Source organism: Sitophilus oryzae, unplaced genomic scaffold (genome assembly GCF_002938485.1).
Source record: "Sitophilus oryzae breed Bouriz unplaced genomic scaffold, Soryzae_2.0 scaffold_381_pilon_pilon, whole genome shotgun sequence".
NCBI classification, from domain to species: domain Eukaryota; kingdom Metazoa; phylum Arthropoda; class Insecta; order Coleoptera; family Curculionidae; genus Sitophilus; species Sitophilus oryzae.
In genome coordinates this window covers 3,068,103-3,089,292 of record NW_022146953.1, presented here as the reverse complement: position 1 = coordinate 3,089,292, position 21,190 = coordinate 3,068,103, and the positions used below count along the sequence as shown (strand labels likewise).

General features: G+C 34.7%; 2 protein-coding genes across 3 annotated transcripts; one reads left to right on the top strand and one right to left on the bottom strand.

Moving 5' to 3' along the window:
* Positions 1-150: 150 nt before the first annotated feature.
* Positions 151-20,563, top strand: LOC115885350 (protein kinase C). 2 transcript variants are annotated; one of them, XM_030904233.1, is made up of 12 exons: positions 151-716; positions 2,792-2,852; positions 3,131-3,287; positions 3,999-4,030; positions 5,063-5,133; positions 13,014-13,245; positions 15,169-15,333; positions 15,841-16,207; positions 17,152-17,362; positions 17,434-17,595; positions 18,180-18,344; positions 20,146-20,563. In XM_030904233.1, the coding sequence occupies exons 1-12, from the start codon at positions 378-380 to the stop codon at positions 20,308-20,310; spliced, it is 2,127 nt and encodes a 708-aa protein (XP_030760093.1). In that variant the 5' UTR covers positions 151-377; the 3' UTR covers positions 20,311-20,563. The 2 variants fall into 2 exon arrangements, with proteins under 2 accessions (XP_030760093.1, XP_030760092.1); XM_030904232.1 differs by having other exon boundaries at positions 13,014-13,281.
* Positions 5,958-12,615, bottom strand: LOC115885351 (radial spoke head 1 homolog). Its single transcript, XM_030904235.1, has 4 exons — positions 12,410-12,615; positions 10,423-10,726; positions 8,964-9,154; positions 5,958-6,232 (listed from the first exon to the last, which is right to left on the bottom strand). Exons 1-4 carry the CDS (start codon positions 12,594-12,596, stop codon positions 5,997-5,999), a joined length of 918 nt encoding a protein of 305 aa, XP_030760095.1. The 5' UTR covers positions 12,597-12,615; the 3' UTR covers positions 5,958-5,996.
* Positions 20,564-21,190: the final 627 nt, after the last annotated feature.

The window sequence follows — 21,190 nt, the reverse complement described above, 5'->3', positions numbered from 1 at the left end:
ATGGTATTTTATTTGGTATATTTAAAAGACATTTATTTGGAATAAAAAAAGGAAAAAAGACGCATCAGAAAGAAATAGGATTTTTCAAAAAACAGTCCGGCAACCCCGCACAAGGACGGATCCCGTCGGAGCGTAGGGGAGGGCGGCGCGACGCATACCGTGCGCGGCCGCGATCGTCAGCGCGCGACCTTCATGGCTGTCAAGCGACGTCGAGCTGCTGCTGCCGCTTCTCCCGATCTATTTTCTGGATTTTTATCCGTCGCGCTCTGTTCCAGCAACGGTCCATCCCCGATCCACCTATGTAGCTAATAAATTGTGCGTGCTAGCGAGGACGAACGCGATCGAGAGTGCGTGTGCGGGTGCAAACCGCGGCGGCCATGTTCACGGGCACCGTCCGAGTGAAAATATGCGAGGCCCAAGGCCTGCGGCCCACCGACTGCTCCAAGAGGCACGCTTTCGGCAAGGCGGACGAACAGCTGCTCGATCCGTACGTGACCATCGATGTGGACGATGCCCAGTTCGCCCAAAGTACCACCAAACCGAAAACATTCGACCCCGTATGGAACGAAGTGTTCGAGCACAGCGCGGAAAATGGCAAAACGCTCACGCTCACCGTGTTCCACGACGCGGCAATTCCTCCCGATGTTTTCGTCGCTAATTGTACGATTCCGTTCGAGGAGTTACTAGCCAGGGAAAAGGATGAAACCGATTTCTGGGTGAGTGCTTGAAACCCCTATATACAACATTTAAACCTACTCCACCATGATTGGCATGGCTTTGTACAGTCTCAACATCGTCCAGAGTGTTTGGATGAGTTTATTTAAGGTCGTAGCGGGCGTAATTTGCGAAAAAGTTAAGGAATATTGTTGTTTGGTGGCGAGAAATCAATACAAAGTGGGTATTTTTTGTTAAATCTGGATCAGGTGATCCTTGGCAACAGCAATCAGTGTTTGACAGGTAGAGAAGTTTAGATTTCGATAGTGTAAACAAATACATGTTCTTCGAATGTTTTTTTCTTGTGTCAGTTGAAAAAATATTGCTAACTTTTGAGGGAAATTGGCATTTACAAGTAATTTTTAAAAGCTTTTTTAGAAAATAAGGTAGGTAGGTAACTATAATTTCTTCAGTTTTGAATACATAGGTATTTGCTATGAGATTTCAATGTTTATTTAATTTACTTATTAATATTTCTTTAGTTAAACTGCCTTCTGAGTGAGTTAGTTCTCTCCATCAAACATATTTCTACACATTTATATATATATATAGGAGTTTGAGCCTACACATACCAGTCATTTGCAGAAGCTTTTTTTAAGTATAAAAATAAGAAATTTAAATAATTTTCTTATACATAGGTAGGTTTCAGATACATTTTAGTTACTTGTTGATTTAGATGATTCGTTTGGAATAGTGAAAATTATTTTAATTATTTTACAGTCACCTGATTTCTCCCGAATTATTCATTATATTTTTAGTAAGAATTTGTCAAAAATTAAAAGAGTATTTAGCTTTACAGTATAGGAGTTTTTTCTGTTTATGTAAAATAATGTATCAGGATGATTCTTGGCAACAGTAGGGTAGCTACGACAAAATTGACAGGTACAGTTGAACAAATATAGGAAGAGACTTGGGGATAGCACCGGTCGCGTGTTATTTTATATTTCTCACGTTGTACCTAGAGAATTTAGATTGCAAATTTGTAAACAGAGAAATTTTTGAAATGTTTCACCACTGACACTTTTGTTAGTTCAATAGGGAATCCTGATCATTTATTTATTTTCAGAGAAAATATATTTAAATTTTGTTTATATCTATACAAGCAATTTTAATCACCTGTTCAACTACGTAATTTAAAAATAATTTGGTTTTGATGGGTTTCAAATATTTTTTTTAGAAATAATAAGTAACATTACCTATAATGTTTCTGGTTTTGTTGGTTTTTAAAATATTTTAAAAATATCCTCGAAAATATCCAAAAAACCTCTACTTAAGTACCTATTAAATATTTTCAAAAATCTAATTACATGATTTTTCCTGTAAAGTGTACTATATTTTTGGAAAGGTAATTTTAAATTCTTTTCAGTTAATTAAAAATATATAGGGTGTCCCAAATAAAAAATCAATTTTTCTGTTGATAACTCTTAAATTATTAATTTTAAAAAAATTATACTTAAACCATTAAATTCTACGTAAAAAGGTGCTTTGGAAATGTTTTCATAAAAATACAAAATTTTCCATAGCAAAAAAGTTACAGCGATTTGTTTAAAATGCATAGTTTTGAAAAACACCCCGTAACTCCGAAACGGTAACAGATATTGATGTGCGGTTTTCACCATCATGTTTTTGACAAAAATTGAGCTCCAGACACCGATACTAGTTTTTGTCTATCTCCTATAGAAAAGGGTGTTTCCATTTAAAAGCATCGAATTTTACCCACCCTGTACATAAGTTATTTTATGGTATTTGATTTACGATATTTAAAATACCGTTTGATCGGAAAAAAAACGGCGTCCTGTTGGCTGGAAAATGACAATCGATGACATTTCCCATATAAAATGACAGCGATCTTCGTTTCATAGCCATCTCTGACGCCGTTGTTTTTTTCGATCATACGGTATATGTACCTAATTTGTTTTTATGGGTTTGGAATGTTTATAAATTCTTATCAGTTTCAGATGTTTGCTCCTTTATTTAAACAAAGTTTGTTAAATGAAGTATAATTTTTAAAGCATCAAATGTATTTTAATGGTATTTATGTATGTGGTTTCTCAATTATTAATTATTACTATTTCAGGTTAACTTAGAGCCTAAAGGACGTCTGCATGTAAAAATAGATTTGAAACATACATCAAAGGGTAAGTTACACAACTTGTTAAAGTAAAATACCCGTTTTTTGTTTATTTTATAAATCACACCCTGTATATTATACATAATTAAAAACATTTGAACCTCTAGCCTAATTTGGAAGTGTCCCTATGAGGGCGTGACCTAATGGGCGTGTCAGCCTCTTTCTGTCTCTTTAATTCGTCGATCTTTGCCCCGCCCCTCATAGGACACGTCCAAACTGGTCCGTAGAAATCTCGATATCATTTTTTTTACCCTTAGACATGGAGAATTTATGATTTTTTTCCAGAATATGGGGTTAAACCAAGGGAATTCAAGGAGCGCCAGGGCTTCAACAGGCGTCGCGGCGCTATGCGTCGGCGCGTCCACCAAGTTAACGGACACAAATTCATGGCCACCTTTTTAAGACAGCCCACCTTCTGTTCACACTGCAAAGAGTTTATTTGGTGAGTTTTTCGATGGCTTTTGTGTATTTTTATGTGTTCACATTGTGCTTAACCTACCTGTAGATATTTAGGATTAAAATTATACAGCGTGTTCTCCAGAAAACTTATTTTTTTTATTTTGGAGAAGGAAAATTTAGCATAACATTTTGCAATAAATTTATAATCTGTGTCTACTTTTATATTAGTAAATAAAAAAATAATGCGTTTACAGTGTATAATAAACAGGAGAAAAAGAGGATTTCTTTAAAATTGGACTATTTAATTGTGTCTGTTTTTTATCAGCACATCTTATTGTATAATTCATTGCAAATCATAAAAATAAAAATATTTAGGAAAATCTTGGTTTGAGGGGTAGACAGCCTTATTTTGACATTATCTGACAAATTATGATGTCTCAAGGAATTCAGAAGAACTGCACATTGCTAAATATTTACATTAACTTATTTCAGAGCGATTTTTGTCTCAGAGAAATAATTAAACATAGAGGTGTTCTTAAAGACTTGTTGGTACTAGGTGCAGGAGTATAATTATTATTATATTGTAATTATAGTATTTCAGAGCAATGGAATTGTATAGATAATTTTTTTAATCTGATTTATAGTGTCTGTGTTTACGTATTTCTCTGACTTTATGGCTGTTTATGTTTACATATGACAAGTTACGAGCATTCTGCACTCTGGGTTGTCTAACTTGGTGGTTTCATTTTTTCAGGGGTTTGGGCAAGCAAGGCTATCAATGTCAAGGTACGATCTGATTTACAGCATGTATATAAACGTATTTAAGCAGCTTCAAGCTTATATATTTATTCTTTATCTAACCAATATACCGTATTATAGAAAAACTACAATCACACAGGCTTTGAACTTAATAGAGTTTTGTATAGTACGTATATTGGTTACAGTTTAACGAAAACAACTACTTAGTCACACATTTTCTTTATTTTTTGCCACTTTTGGTTAAGGTCCTTCTTACACTTGCATGGTGGTTGTTTATCAATATACTTATACAGGGTGTCCCAATATTCCGTGGACAAAGATCTACTATGTATTTTTGGGGTCAGAATATTGGGGTCTATACAAAAGCGCTTCAATTGTCCGTTAGAGGGCAACAATAAAAAATAAACCTATTGGTTAATTAATTTAAATTTTATGTTTATTTTTTTTATTTTTTTAATTTTTTTTTTAAAGAAAGTCTTTGTCTAGAGGTAATCTGTGTTTCTTTTTTAGTAATTCTATGTCCACGGAATGTTGGGACACCCTGTAGATACGTACACACGCCATTTTTAACAAAATTGATATTTTTTATAAATGTTTTATTTTTATTTTTTTTTTGCAGCACCATATACACTGGCATGGCTCTTTTAGCTTTTTTAGGTTTTGTAAGTTACTTTTATCACATTTATTTATTTATTTTTTCGCAATTATTATTCACTATTACTTCAAAAAAATATAATTAAAAATCACAAATATACCACATGTGACATTGAAACTAAATAAAAAATTTCATACTTAAAAAACAACGTCATGGTTTGAGAGAAATTTTAGAGTTTTAATTTCAAGGTCATATATCACTGAATTCTTACTAAACTGTATTATATGTCATGCTTCTCTATATATTTTCAGACGCTTCAATAACCTTTGTAAATGTCATTTTTTTTATTATGCTTTAACACAGTAATTTTTCCACTTTTGGTGTTAGGCGTAACATATTTTCGTTAAGTTAATATAATCGAGGATTTTTATTTATAATAATATTAAAATTACGTTGTTTTACAGTCTGCACCTGCGTTGTTCATAAAAGATGTCATCGACTAGTACTGACAAAATGTCCAGGCATGAAAGAAGAGGTAGGTTTATCAATAAGAAATTAAGGTAATTATTGGGAAAACTGGAAATCGTCCGATTTTCACCAAAATTGGTATACACACTATTTTGAGGTCGTAGATTACGAATCTGAACTTTTTTCTTGGCGGTTTCTTACCGTTTTTCAAAAAAACGGAAAATTATTTCAACATTGAATTTTTCTTTATTTCGGCCCTCTAAAGTAATAATTTTACTATTTTTTCATTATATTATAGTTTATCTAAAAGCCACACTTGATTGGGGATAGAAAAATGTCCAAAATTTTACTGAAAAACACTTTTCTTAACAAAATAACAAAGAAAATTCAGACCAGGTGGAAGTTTGACATTTGATATATCCTTCTTTCTCTCTCCTGTGTAATGAGAGAGACAAATATATTCTAGACCTAATCAAGAAATTTGAAAATATACAACGTTGCCATATCTTCTATTTTTTCGGGTTATTAGGGATTTTAAATAAATTACCTATTATGAGATCGACAATAATTAAATATACCTACCTATATCCACAAAGTTACGCGGAAGAGTTCTCATTGCATTGGTTTCAACTTCTATGCGGAGGGGGTTAATTTTTTTTTTGTTATATTTATAACCACGAAGTTGCACGAAAGAGTTTTGATTGCATTGGCTACGACTTCCATGCGGAGGGTGTCTTTTTCTGATATTTTTTGATATAATAATAAAAGATTAACACCCTCCGCATGGAAGTTGTAACCAATGCAATCAAAACTCTTGCGTGCAACTTCCCCACCTCCTTAACAGCACTTAACCGAACATTTTAAATTAATAAAAAGCTTCTAAACAACTGAAACTTTAATTATTTGAACGATATACAACAACGCATAGGCTTAAAGGTTATCTAAATCTAGTCCAGCAATATCAACAATTAAGTCTTGAGGTACAGGTGAAGGTGTGGTACGATGTTCCTCTTCATCCGAGGGCTTGGCTTCGTCATATTGTTGCTGAAGATATTCTATGATATCTAGGAGGGAATCTTCAGAGTCTTTTACCATCAACGCTGTTGGTTCTGGCGGTAAAAGTTCTGTTTTGTACTCGGTTATTTCCCTGGCTCTCCATATTGGTACTAAGAACAAAAATGATTGCCTTGAAATGGATGTTATGATAAATGAATACATATTGATTTATATACAAGGCGAGGCTTAAATAAGTGCAAATACTTTCAGTGCTGGTAGATTTCGATAAAAGAAACACATTTTCTCTTTACCGTTTTTCAAATAAATCCAAAATATATATATAATAGCCCTAAAAGCCTAAAAGGCTCATGGTTTGATTGGTTATCTTTCTCCATTTGTTTCTGTCTTTCGCCTTTATTCTCCACCCGTCCACTCTTATCCTTCTCAAGTCCTCTTCAACATCCTTTTTCCATCTGATTCTCGGTCTACCCCTCCTTCTCTTTTCATCTATTTCACGTTTCATTATCATACTAGCAATTCCTACTTCAAGCCATTCTTTCAATATGTCCCAGCCATCTCAGTCTTTGTGCTCTTGCTACTCCCTTTATAATCGGTACCCGATATAGTTGCTTTAATTCTTCATTTGTTCTTCTGGTCCATATGTTGTCTATCTTCTTTCCTCCAAAAATCTTCCTCAGGATTTTTCTTTCCCAAATCTCTAGCCTCGAACTTTCCGTTGCATTGAACGTTCACGTTTCACATGCATACAGCGCTATTGGTCGTATCATTGTTTGGTGCATTCTGATTTTTAAACTTCTAGAGATGTTCTTGCTCTTAGTAATTTCCTGTAGTGTGCTAACACATCTATTTCCTGCCATTATTCTTGCAATAATTTCTTGAGTTACATTTGGTTTTCTTAGAAATACGGCTCCTAGATATGTGAATGTATCTACTTCCTCAAACTTGTATCGTTTCCTTCCCTCAGAATCTATTTGTAGACATCTTCCCTTCTCAAAATCCCTGTCTCACCACACCATAAATTTCGTTTTCTTCTCAGTAAACACTAAGCCTACTTTTTGCGCTTGATTTTCTAGTCTTTTGGTCACCGATATCAGCTCTTTCCGATCTCTGGCTAAGATAACTAAATCATCTGCAAAGGCTAAGCATTGGTGTCTTTTTGATTCTCTGTTGATTCCCGCATCTTTTATAACTTTTTCTAATACTACACTAAACAGTACTGGAGATAGTGGATCATCTTGTCTTAATCCGTCCCTGATTATAAATTTTTCCGTTGTTTTCATGTTTGCTTTGACTTCATTTACTGTCTCTTGAAGTGTCAATTTTTTTATCATCTTCGTATTTTCGTATTTTACTAAGAGTGGGTCCCAGGTGGGACCCTCCACTGAGGCGCCGAGGGCCTTTTTTGGCTCAGTTTCTACAAGCTCTTTAATAGAAAAAGAGCATTAAAGTTCACCCTCAAGAACCAGCCTTTTAACATAGGCCGTTATGTCCGAGGGTGATATGTCTTCTAGGTCTGATAGGTCTAGCGTGGGTTTGCCAAACACCTCAAACCTGGTCCTGCCCCCAGCGGGGCAGGTACACATAACGTGCTTCATTGTTTCGTCATCTTCCATACAGAGTCGGCATTCGGCGTCTTCCACCAGTCCCATCCTCTGTAGGTGTGATTTCAGCCGGCAGTGGCCCGTGTATACTGCAGTAAGCGTACGCGCTCCGTTCCTACCAGCCTTTAGGAGTTCATCTGTTCTACGTTTGGATGGCCCTGCTAGGATTGTCTTGGCATGTTCCATTCCGGGACTGTCATACCAATCCCGAAACGTCGCACCCCTAACCCATTCACAGAGCCTGTCTCTTGCGAGATTTTTTGGTACGCTAAGTGTCGGTTCTGGGCCCACGAATGGCGAGCCTGCACCAGTTTTGGCGAGGGAATCAGCACGTTCATTTCCCTCTAGGCCGACATGTCCCGGTATCCATATTAGCGACACTTTATTTCCATCTCCTAATATATTGAGTAGTTTCTTATAATGAAGAATCGTCCTGGACATGCTTTTCGTTGCCTCAAGTGCTTTCAACGCGGCTTGACTATCCGAAAATATGCTTATTGTTTTCCCGGTGTATTGCTGTTCTACCAGCAGTTGCACACAGGTTTCAATCGCATATAGCTCAGCTTGGAAAATTGTGGTGTGTTTTCCAAGACTGTGGTAGATCTCAGTCTTTGAACTGCTGCAGTAAATTCCTGCGCCAGATCCTTTATCGTTTTTGGATCCGTCCGTGTACCAACACATTTCCGCAAGTAATAAGCCGTTTCTCGGCTTATCCCATTCGTCCCTATTCGGAAACAGGACGTTGTAGGTGCGCGTCAAGAGTTGGATTGGTGGATTGGTTTATCATCTTTGTCAATTTCTTGCTAACCCCTAATTCTGTTAATGCTCTAAACATCTCCGTCCTTTTAACTTTGTCATATGCCAGCTGAAGGTCGATAAAAAAAATCCAAAATAACCTAGTTATTTTGCTTTGAAAATTTAAAAAAAATATTTTTTGCTTAAATTTTGAGAACCACTGGATCTTTTCTGGGTTTTCTTTCTCGTAAATTTAATCTGCTATCTATGTTGAAATATTATCAATAAATTATGTTTTTTAACTAAAAACTAAAAAAAGTTCCAAAAATCTTCTCAAATTTTCTATTTTTTTTTTGGCGAAAAAATCTGACGTGTTTCTGGAGTCTAAATATAACTTATACTAAAAATTTGCACTTATTTAAGACTCACCCTGTATAGTATAACGTTGAACAATTATTTAATTGAACACAGACATTTTGTTAGTTATATTGGAGCTTTTTTAAGACAATGGTTTAAGAACACTTATATGTTTATAAGATATTACCTATTCCTAGCGGTGTTCTCAAATCTTCTACTTTTTCTTCACTGGTTTCTTCTAGTTTTAATTCGTCAGCTCCTACATAATCGAAAGCTGGGTCTCTAATATTAATGTAGAAGCCATGCTGCATGTATTTTCCATCAAAAGTAAAGCATCCCTTTCCCTTAGGCAAATTCTTTTCGAAATTACCATGATATCTACTTAAAAAATGTACTTCTAATTTATCTGTGGTTATTTATCAGTCTAATTCTTTGTTTTATATACAGTTTTTTTATACAGGGTGTTCCAAACTGTATTCGTCGTATAGCAGCATATTCTGCAGATAAAAATAAGTAAAAAAGTTCGTATAAATATATGTCCTAAAATAGTTACTTTCGGAGATACAGGGTGTAGAAGTTTCATTTTTATTTCGATTTTTTTCAAATAATTTCTAAAGTAACGTCAATATTTGGAAGAAAATAGGTGTCTGGGAGTTTTTTGACATGAGAAATTTGATTTTGATGTCAATATGACTCCTATTTGTAGGGGCGCCACCTACATGTGTTTTAACTGGTTTGAAGAGTTATAACTTTTCATCCGTACCTGTATAAAACTACTGAGTGAAAAAATGGACATTTCCGTGATTTTTTACGTAAAAAATGGCATCTCTTGGTAAAAATGATGATAAAACAGTTCAAAACATTTCAAATTTATGATTTCAGTCTAACAACTAATTAGGCAACATGTTTAATTTATGTCAATGATGACAGTTATTGATAATTTTGATTCCAAATATTTCGAGAACCATTACTCGTAGCAATTTTTACCAAGAGACCTTTTTTACGTATAAAACATCCTAAATGTATATATTTTACTCCGTAGGTTTATACAGGTACGGACGAAAAGTTATTAAAACCAGTTAAAAAATATGTAGGTGACGCCCTCTACAAGTAGGAGTCATATTGACATCAAAATCAAATTTTTCATGTCAAAAAACTCCCAGACACCAATTTTCATCCAAATATTGGCGTTACTTCAGAAATTATTTGAAAAAAATCGAAATAAAAAAAACTTCTACACCCTGTATCTCCGACACTAAGCATTTAAGGACATATATTTATACGAACTCTTTTACTTATTTTTATCTGCAGAATATGCTGCCGAGGTTTCCGGCATACAGTTCGGACTACCCTGTATATTATGTAGAGGGTGTCCCAAACAAATGATTATAGTAAAATCAAAAATTTGCGCCCACGTCATCAAAATGTTTGACGAATGAATAGTTGTTGCAGTGTTGCCACGACTACTATGTAAAGTTCTAATTGGATAACATTTTAGTCTTCAATTTTTGTGAGACTCATTCACAATCGCTGGCGCTGTTTTTTTTTCGATTATATTGTAGTTTCGATGTTTTTGATGATGTGCAAGTCAACTTTTATTGATTTCTCTATAGATTTAAAAAAATAAGGCTCTTGAGATAAATTACCTATAGTATGGATAGTTTAGTATTCCAGAACCTTGCATTCTTCCATTTTTCCATGTTCCATAGTGGGTGACATTTACCGACTTGTAAGTGTAGTTACCTAGACCATGTCTCAATCCTCTGTACCAGCATCCTTCGTAAGTGTCTCCGTTTACGTAATAATAAGTACCTTGTCCATGTTTCAAGTCTTTTCTCCAATTCCCTATGTATTTCGACCCATCAGGATACAAGAATTCTCCGTGGCCATGTTTTAGACCTTTTCGCCACAATCCAGTGTATCTAGCGCCATTTTTAAAACAGTACAAGCCTAAAAATATATTGAAGAATCATAAAAAGTTATGTGATTGGATGAAAACAATGTCAAAATTTGATTATAAATAATATGAATTAGAATAACCCCAAATCGTCACTATACCTACTTGTGACTTTATTAATTTGATTGCTTTAGCGTACAGTTAAAAATTGTATGATAGGACAATTCTACAACATTTTTTGTCGTTTGTCCAAATCTTCCCTGGCTATGTCAAGCGTGTTTGATTGCTAGAGCTATAGCTAGACTTTATCCTAACTTAAGGTCCACCTCTCTACTAGTTCGTTGTACATTACCGGCAAATCATTACTTTTTTGAATCTCTCTCCGCAAAAAAAGGATAACTAGTCTTAAAATCCGGATAATTGACTAGCTGATTTGGCAACCATGTATCAATTCGCAATGTTTGTTAAAATTGAACCTTCACCACTGTCAGTAGAAACGGGTAGAAAAAAGTTTAGATTGGCTTGCTGCCAAAACTTAAATTGTTTAGGGGTACATACGTTGTACGGGATTTGGCGCTGCTATAGCGGTTGCTAAGAACAACCGTAAACAAGAACAGAAATAATTTTTTCTTGTCAAAGTCAGAATCTTCAAAAATTATAAAATCTCAAATAAAGTTTTTTGTAAGAAACACACTGTATTTTATTTATAAAATTAAAAGAAAATAAAAACGAATTTGAATAAATATTTGGCGACATAATTCCGGAAAAGGCCGAACTGATCCGAAATTATCAAAAGCTTTGGGTCGCGACCGTTGCAAGAATAGCGCCAAATAGTGTTTACATTGTCCTTATGGGCACTTTCCAATCTAAACTTGTTTCATTTATCTATCGTAGAAAGGTAGAAACGGGTATAAACAAGCCCATGATTCTTTCATTATCGGTTATGGTATTTCATATAGAAAATAAAATAACATATTTTAGATTTTTTTTTCCACATCAGACTCTTCAAATAATCTAAGAAGTTCATTTTAAGGTAAAATAGGCTTTATAGTACGAGAGCTAGCAACGTCGGAATAACAAGTATTTTAACAAAGCTGGCTTTTTGACATGTCTTTTACTATGCTCTCTGGAACAGCGTGCTGGCCGTCTGGCTGCCGATACCCGTTGCGATTACTACTGCGCATCGGAAGAAGATCCTATATTTTTTATTTAGTTCTTTAAATTCTAGTATTGAATAAATATCGGACACCAGAATATAAGCTGGTGATAAAAAACAAATATTTAATGCTTTACTATCAGAATATAAACGAAAATAAAATAAAAGAGTTATACCCTGAGCCGGTCTCGAACTCGGACTCCTCGCTTCATAGGCGTAACCTCTGCGCGCTTCGCTATGGAGACTTGTTCGTCTTATATTCAATACTAGAATTTAACGGACTAAACAAAAAAAAAATATACTATCTTCTTCCGATGCGCAGTAGTGAACGCAACGTGTATCGGCAGCGAGACATGCTGCAGACGCCCGCATGCAGCAGAGAGCATACGGGGGAGAGCTGACGGCCCGCATGCTGTTGCAGAGAGCATAGTAAAAGATATATCAAAGATAAATTTAAAAATACTTTGTCGGAAACGTCTTTAGCTCTTAGACTATCTAGACTCTAAAAGAAATCCATGTCTGGATAGTTCACTGAAACAATACATATATCTCCAAAAATTCGGAGTTCCAGAATGCATACCTTTTCCATGCCTTCTTCCATGGTAATATTCTCCTTCGTATATATCTCCATTGGGCAACAACGCACTTCCAAACCCATGTCTATCCAGCTGATCGTCTCTTTCCCCTTCATACTCTCCATAAGGATATCTCTCCTTTCCTTCACCCTCTTCTCCAGCTTTTTCCTCTTCCAAATCTTCGTCTGACATTTTTTGACTTGCGTTAAAATTTGACTAGACTCGTTGTCCTGGATATTTCAACCTTTCCTATTGTTTGTTTTTGAATTTGGGTTGGTCTCTGGTTAGGTTTGGTACAGGGTGTCAAGGTTTTAATATTTTTTCGGTAAAAGTTACTATGTTTTATACAGGGGTTTTCAAAAAACATGTGCCATCTCTCGTGGGGAGATTGCTCACGTAAAAATAAGATCATTTTTCATATTAACATAGGTTCGATTCTGCTTTGTTTCGTAGCTACAGGATGTTAAATTCTTCCATAGAAACTTAGCTCCATAGAGTTAGTTTTACATGGGATCTCACAACTTTTTGTACCTACTGGAAAAATCGCGTTGCAAGTCTTGACATTTTTCTACATTCTGTGTTTTTAATGGGATTTATTTTTTTCTCTAGCCTACCATACAAGGTACGGGGTTCAACGTGAACATCCCTCACCGGTTCGTCGTTCACAACTACAAGCGGTTCACGTTCTGCGATCACTGCGGCTCACTGCTCTACGGACTGATCAAGCAGGGCCTGCAGTGCGAGGCGTGCTCCCTGAACGTGCACAAACGATGCCAGAAGAACGTTGCCAACAACTGCGGCATCAACACAAAACAAATGGCCGAAATATTGACAGCTATAGGTAAAGATGAGCCTTTGTCTGTGCCTGTTGTGCTTGGTATGTCCATTTTTTTTGTTTGCTTTTGATTTACGTTTACTTTAAGTTTGTTAGCTTTAAGTATAGATTGAATGGTATTATAGTCTATAAAATGAATAACTTTGAATTTTGACCGTTATTTTTTAACAACATGGCAAATATAAAATCCCTCTGTAAAAGTTACTGATATTCTTTAAATTGAGTGCCTGAACAGGCCTGAAGGAATCAGATAGGTAACTCTTTATACTTTCGTGAAATAGAAAATGAAAATAATAAAACAAGTAACAGTTCTTCCTCGTCTTGCAAAAATCAACACGAAATGTCATAATTGTCAAAAGTAAAATATCATCAGCTTTTTACATTTCTAAATATCAGACCAATGCCGTCTCTAATAAAACAGCCTCGGAGCGAGATTTATGACGTCACGCTAGTTAGATACTACTGATTAATAGATATGTTGTAAAATATGTATATTTTTTTTTGGTTAAAAAAAACGTTTTGGCTAACATTATAGCCTGTATATTATGTTTATTAATTTAATATTATGTATATTTCATGTAAACTATATCATTTTTAAAATACAAACCAAAAATACGAGGAATGTATGTTTTCCCTGTATTCTACAACATATTTATTAATCGGTAGTATCTAACTAGCGTGACGTCATAAATCCCGCCCGGGGCTGTTCTATTAGAGATGGCATTGCAACAACATGGCCCTTGCATGGCCGCAAATTGCTAACCTAATAAAATTAACTAGAATATATATGTCCTAAAATGGCTTAGTTTCGGAGATACAGAGTGTAGAAGTTTCATTTTTATTTCGATTTTTTCCAAATAATTTCTGAAGTAAGGTCAATATTTGGATGAAAATTGGTGTCTGGGAGTTTTTTGGCATGACCGAAATATGCAATAATATACAGGAGGTTCCATCTATACGAACTTTTTTGCTTCTTTTTATCTGCAGAATACGCTGCCGAAGTTTCCGAAATATAGTTTGCACCACCCTGTATATTTGACTAGCAGTTATTGATTTTTAGTTTCGCAAAAATACTTTTTTTTTATTGTTGGTGGATCCAAATAACAATGAACAAACAAAACTTATGTTTAATTACTTTTACGTACTACCGTACGATCGAAAAAAAAACGGCGTCAAAGGCGGCTGGGGAATGATAGTTGATGATAATTTTCGCGAGGTCAAGCTCTAGACGTCGTTTTCTTGGCCCGTACTCTTTTTTATTTTTTAATGGCGCTTACTGTCAGTTGACCTTTAGAAGTTTGTAATTTATTTTTATATTCAGTAAAAATGATTTTTAAATGGTGTAGTTTAAAAATTCGAGAAAAAAATATTTTTGGAAAATAAATTTGTGTGCCTGGAAACGTTCTAGAGATTGACCTGCTAAAATTATCATCGATTATCATTCCCTAGCCGTCCTTGACGTCGTTTTTTTTTCGATTATACTCCAAAAGTGTAGAAAAAGAATTAGTAATCTATCGTGAGTATTTTTTTACTATACAGCTGGTTTGTTGTGATTGCTTAAGTTACTTTAACCTACTTTCAGTTTAAACACAGGTATAGTTATTTACATTTTTTGTTTATTTGTTTAAAATTGCTTTGCCAGCTCCTTTATTTTGATTGGCATTTTTTTATTTGGCCCAGTGAGCTTTTGTTAACATTCTAGAGGCTTACCTACTTGTTTTTTTGGCTAGTTATGAATTATTTTAGTGTTTTTATAAAAATAGTAAACAAAAAAGGTAAATTTAATAGGTGTTGTAATAGGATTTTTTTATTATTACTTATGTATATATGTCTTTATTTTATTGATGTTGAGTTATAGAAATAATATACCAATATAAATGTTTTTGGTGTAGTTTTATTTAGTGAATTTTGATTTTAATTGACTTGTAGGAGTATCACCTGACAGTAAAACACCAATTCGGAGAAGTAAGGTGTTGGTACCGGGTTCCGGCAATGGAGGACCTTCAGATGGTGGTGAAAATTCGGGGTCTGGAAATGAACCCAGTATAGATGAAAATTTGTCAAAATTGATGGAAGAAAAGTTGCCAAATAGTGGTAAGTATTTAACTATTGAAGCAAACACCATACTACGTTAATGCTTGTTTTATGCTGTCATGTTTAAACCAGTTTAAAATACCATTACCTGTTTTAAATGTCTGTTTAAAACATGTATGAAACTCTGTTATAATTATGTTTGGTGTGTAGGTGTTATTTTTTTTCGATAAAAAAAATTATGTGTGCATTATGTTAATTCAAATAAAATAAACGCTAGTAGCCTTTGCTAATGAACTTGACTAAACTAGCCGGTCTACACTTGTTTAGTCGGCGCTTTAGCTGCTCAAAAACAGAGGTCGGGATGACCACTTGCGCAACTAAATAGGAATCGTTTCTATTCAGTTGACTAAACAGTTTATTAAATTTGCTACTTGCGCATGTACTAAATCGGGTTGTTTACATCGTGCAGGTCACTAAATTTAGTACTTAATTTAGTAACTTGCTTCTTGACAAGTGTAAATTGGGCTTTGTTGTGACTTGTTCAAAAAAACGGTTCGCTTTTTCCAGAAGGAGAATCACAAGACAAATCCTCCAACGGCAAGAACTCCATCGGCCTGGCCGACTTCCACTTCATCAAGGTCCTGGGCAAGGGCAGCTTCGGCAAGGTGATGCTCGCCGAGAAGAAGGGCTCGCCCGACGAGGTCTACGCCGTCAAAGTCTTGAAGAAGGACGTGATCATCCAGGACGATGACGTCGACTGCACCATGACAGAGAAGCGGATCTTGACGCTGGCCGCCAAGCACCCGTTCCTCACTGCCCTGCATTCTTGCTTCCAGACAAAGGACAGGCTGTTCTTCGTTATGGAGTATGTTAATGGAGGAGATTTGATGTTCCAGATTCAGCGGGCTAAGAAGTTTGATGAACCCAGGGCTAGGTGAGGCTTTTTGATTGGTTTATTTTCAAATTGATTGCAGAATATTTAGTTTATATTTTTTTGTGGGTTAGAGAGGTTTTTGTTTGTTAGAGAGGTTCAAATAAGTAAAAAAGTCATTATAAATGTATGTTCTAAAATGCCTAGTTTTGGAGATATAGGGTGTAGGAGTTTCATTTTTATTTCGATTTTTTCCAAATAATTTCTGAAGTAACGTCAACATTTAGATGAAAATTGATATCTGGGAGTTTTTTGACATGGTAAATTTGATTTTGATGTCAATATGACTCTTATTTGTAGGGAGCGCCACCTACATGTGTTTTGACTGTTTTGAAGAGTAATAACTTTTCGTCTATACCTGTATAAAACTACCGAGTGAAAAAATATACATCTCCGTGACTTTTTACGTGAAAAATGCCTCTTGGTAAAAATCGCTACAAGCAACCGTTCTCAAGATATTTAGAATGGAAATAGTCAATACATGTCATTATTGACAAAAAATAAACACATTGAGTATAGTCTGTTCAACGAGTCAGGGAAGATTTCGACAGACAACATCCAAAAATTGACAGAAAATACAATTTCCCTATGAATTAAAATGACTGACATAACTGTTACTGTCATGAATCCTCTCGTCGGACAGACTATAGATTGTTATTTGACTGAAATAATAAATTGGATAGATTTTTATTTTTTATTTTAATTAAACAGTTTCTGTTGAATTTTAGCACAAAAACATTTCAAATTATTTAGTCAACATGTTTAGTTTATGTCAGTGAAGACAGGTATTGATAATTGAATTATTTGAAAAAAAAAGTACAATCAATTGTTTCTAATGGATTTCGAGATATCGATTTTTGAATTCAGAGTTCTAATAGCGCGACCACTGGCGAACACCAACTCAATTCCAAGTGTTTTTAACTTGTTCAATACAATGCTTGTTTTAGATTCTACGCTGCCGAAGTAACGTTGGCACTACAGTTTTTGCACAGGAACGGCGTTGTATATAGAGATTTGAAGCTGGACAACATTCTCTTAGACGCTGAAGGCCACTGCAAACTGGCCGACTTCGGCATGTGCAAGGAAGGCATCTTTGATGGTGTCACTACCACAACTTTCTGTGGCACTCCTGACTATATTGCCCCAGAAATTTTACAGGTTAGATTTTTATACATATTTTCTCTAGCTCTTCATATATTATTATGCGTTATGTTCTCTATGTTTTACAGGAGTTGGAGTATGGCGCAAGCGTAGACTGGTGGGCACTAGGTGTACTAATGTATGAAATGATGGCAGGACAGCCTCCTTTTGAGGCAGATAATGAGGATGATTTGTTTGAGTCCATTTTACACGACGATGTATTGTACCCAGTATGGCTTAGCAAGGAAGCAGTAAGTATCACTTTTTTAGTCTTTTTTTACTTAAAATTGTTTCTAACGTTTTTTTTTTTGGAATTTTTGCATTAAAAAATGGTTTATTTAAAACTTTAAAAAACTTGAAACATTTCTAGCTATTGCATTGGCACTTTTCTCTCATTTCTCTTGATTTTGCTATTTCTGCAGCTTCTTTAAGTTCTGGTAGAATACATATATTAAAATAAAATTTTCGTTATCATCGCTTTTAACTTCTATCACATTTTTTCTGGTAGTTTAAATTATGCCTACATCTAGTCTGATACTCCTAAGAGCCCTTTTTTACGACCTGTAATTAGTATGGGAAAAATATTGAAAAAATGTCTATTTTAGTCTATATTTTAGACTTGTAGAGGTCTCAGAAAAGTAGTGGATATAGTGCTAAAATTATGAATATTTCAGGATTTGTAGGAAATTTGATGTAGATTTTGAATATATAAACGAATGAAAACTTAAATTCTTTGTTTTTGCCAGAAAATCGATTTTTTCAACGAATGTTTTGGGACGATTTTTTCTAATAAAGTTTATTTCAGATTTGTTATGCATTTAAATGTTTTTTTCAGGTTCACATTTTAAAAGGGTTCATGACAAAGAACCCGAACAGACGCTTAGGTTGCCAGGTGAACCAGGGTTGCGAGGCTGCCATTTTGATGCATGCTTTCTTCAGAGAAATTGACTGGAACGCGTTAGAAACTAGGAAAGTTAAACCACCGTTTAGGCCAAGAATTGTAAGTATAAAACTATTTTATCAGTATCAGCTTCTCAAGAGAAAGGCCATCTCACACTTATCCACTCAGTAACGCCGAGCAAGATCTTTATCTACCTACCCCACGCTCAGAGTTAAAAGTTCAATATTATATAACCCGAAAAAAGCATTGAAATCTTATTTACTAGACAAGGCTTTCTACGCCGTAGATGACTTATATTTTGATAATCGAATTTGATCTTGTAAACACTGGTCTAATATTTGCTATTACCACAGATTATAGAGATTATAAACTTTGTTTTTTCTTTATTGTTTTTCGTGATTCCAATTTTCGGAATCGGGCACTAGTTAGGTTACTAGTTTGCGCACATAGCACGCTCACTTATGGCCTCTAAAATTGTGCACAGCGCCACAGTATTTACGCTTACCTTATCATGGTTACAATATGCGCGAGTTGGCGCGAGTCAATTTTTAACGCAACACCCGCTAATAACGTTACCGCCTGACGTAATTTGCGGATCAATTACACCAAGCGCTTTTTCTAAATAACGTTTAAAAATTGCTTAAATGGGCATGTGAGATCTTTTATTTTAGGTTATGTTTGAATTGTTTTGAATTATTACTTTAGTTTTATTAGGTAATTTGATATTTAAGTCGCTGAGATTAGTTTTAATTAAATAAATATGGCCCAAAATATGGCTTCCACCTCTTCCAATATTAAAGAACCTATAAAGAGACTTAGGTTTACAGCAGATGACGACTTAGCCCTTCTAAGAGAATTTGTTTCTTGTTGCCCCAAACCCACTGGCAGACGTTGAACAATAAAGCACTGGAAATAAGCACTTTAGCCCTTTAGTTTTAAAATACCTAGTAAACAAAACAATTTCAAAGTTTTAAATTCAAAGTTAGGTTAAGTTTAAATAGCGGACGCGACGCGAACAGAATTCTTTCCGATCCGATAATTATAAATGAAGAGAGTTAATACCACCTCACGTAAAGGAAATAACACCTGGCCTTATTAACGTCCATGCACGCTATTCGGTTTAGCGATATCTCTCTATTACGCTGTTTATTGTTATTTTACGCGAGTTTATTTTTGCGCAGAGGAAATTTTACTCGTTTGCACATCGTCATAAAAAACAATTTTCGTATCACGAGTTAGGGATAAGATTTTTATCTGTATACATATAGTATACCTAATCTGTGCTATTACTATATTTACTATAAACTTACTAAATATTTTTGAATATTATTTTTTTATTCTTTGACATTGTAAACATTTATAAATGTTTATTTTAAACAATAAGACTGACAATGTAATTTGTATACTTGTTTTGTATTCTCTTTTGTTTGTTTACTTTACCTTTGTTTACAAATTGTAAAAGGCAGTTTTTTTCGTTCAAAAATTTTAAATATTTTTTTTCTCAAAAACAGTCAATGTTAGATATAGAGTGTTTAATATCAAAATTCATAAAATTTTACAGAGAATTTAAGTACATAGTAAAAAATGGGGACACCGATTTAAAATAAGAAAGTTGCTGTCAACTTCCGGTATTTCCGGAAGTGCCGTCATATTGAAAATATTTTTAATCGATAGATCTCGTTGTGAAACTACGGTGTGCAAAAAATCTCCGAGCTAGATGTTGTAGTTCTCTAGAAACTTCTAATGCACGCTCAGCGTGGGACACCCTGTATATCATGTGATATATTTATATAAATATCATGATATTTTCGATCCCTGGAAAATATTAAATTTTCTACCTAACCAACCCTGATGGCTATCAGTCAAACATTTCTGTACGTTTTTACTTTTCCTTTCGCAGCGAAGCCGCAAAGACGTGGCCAATTTCGACGCGGAATTCACCAGGGAAGAGCCTACGCTCACCCCCGTCAGCAACGAGGTGCTCCAGTCCATCAACCAGGAAGAATTCCGCGGTTTTTCCATAGTCAACCGCGACTTCAGCCCCTCGCGGATGGCTACAGAATAAACGTCAACACCATCGTTTGACAGCTGTCACTAAATTCGATCCTTCAACAGCTTTGGTTCCTTCGCAGTTTTTTGAATCTGTGGCGGGCCTCGAAGCTTTGTTTTTGACGTTCACCTACCAGAGGGCGCGCATGTCGCTGCGGAAGGACGTGTTACTTTGGTTTATGTTTAAGTAAGAGGTTGAGGAGTTGTTGTGGTTTGATGATTTTTTTACTGGTTTTTTCTTATTGCATTTATGTATTTTGTTTAAATGATGAAGAAAATGGTGGGGCATAGGTATTAAAAGTTATAGATAGACACATATTCTTCAAAGAACTGACTGATTAAAGTTATTATTATCAGGTAGTAATTGTTAATTTTGAAGTTTAACTTGCTATAATGTCATTTTAACAGAACGTCAACGGTTTTGTAGACCTATCTGTTTAAAAAAAACTAAAGTGTCCTCGAATAGTTGAATTTAAATATTTTAAATAGTTTTTTTCTTTATTCTTTGTATTTTTTTGCTTCCGACGACGGAATATTGTCTCCAGAGATTTGCGAATTTCCAAGAATTTTTTTGTGTCACACTTGTACTCCAGAAGATCAGGAAATGCAAGATAATTTTATAATTCTCTGAATTTCTATTTTTTCCCATTTTTTATTTTGATATTTCTGGCTTTTATAACGAGATGCAGCTGGTAAAATAACCTAAACGCACTTTCCCAAAAGCCAAAATTAGTAGTTCAATAAATATTTTTCGTTAAATGAAAAATTCCTCAAAATTATGGTTGTGCAATTGATTGCAATAAAAATTTATTTTATTAAATGAAAATAATGTCACAGTAAGCATATAAAATATAATTTCTTTTTGATCTTTATTGTATATACAGGGTGAGTCTTAA

Excerpts from the sequence above, each read along its gene's own strand:
- LOC115885350 (XM_030904232.1), top strand. The coding sequence starts at position 378 with ATGTTCACGGGCACCGTCCGAGTGAAAATATGCGAGGCCCAAGGCCTG. Across the intron at positions 4,031-5,062 it reads GCAAGGCTATCAATGTCAAG|TCTGCACCTGCGTTGTTCAT; the intron begins GTACGATCTGAT and ends GTTGTTTTACAG. Across the intron at positions 17,596-18,179 it reads TATGGCTTAGCAAGGAAGCA|GTTCACATTTTAAAAGGGTT; the intron begins GTAAGTATCACT and ends TGTTTTTTTCAG.
- LOC115885351 (XM_030904235.1), bottom strand. The coding sequence starts at position 12,596 with ATGTCAGACGAAGATTTGGAAGAGGAAAAAGCTGGAGAAGAGGGTGAA. Across the intron at positions 10,727-12,409 it reads TGGAAGAAGGCATGGAAAAG|GCTTGTACTGTTTTAAAAAT; the intron begins GTATGCATTCTG and ends ATATATTTTTAG. Across the intron at positions 9,155-10,422 it reads CTAAACTATCCATACTATAG|ATATCATGGTAATTTCGAAA; the intron begins GTAATTTATCTC and ends TTTTTTAAGTAG.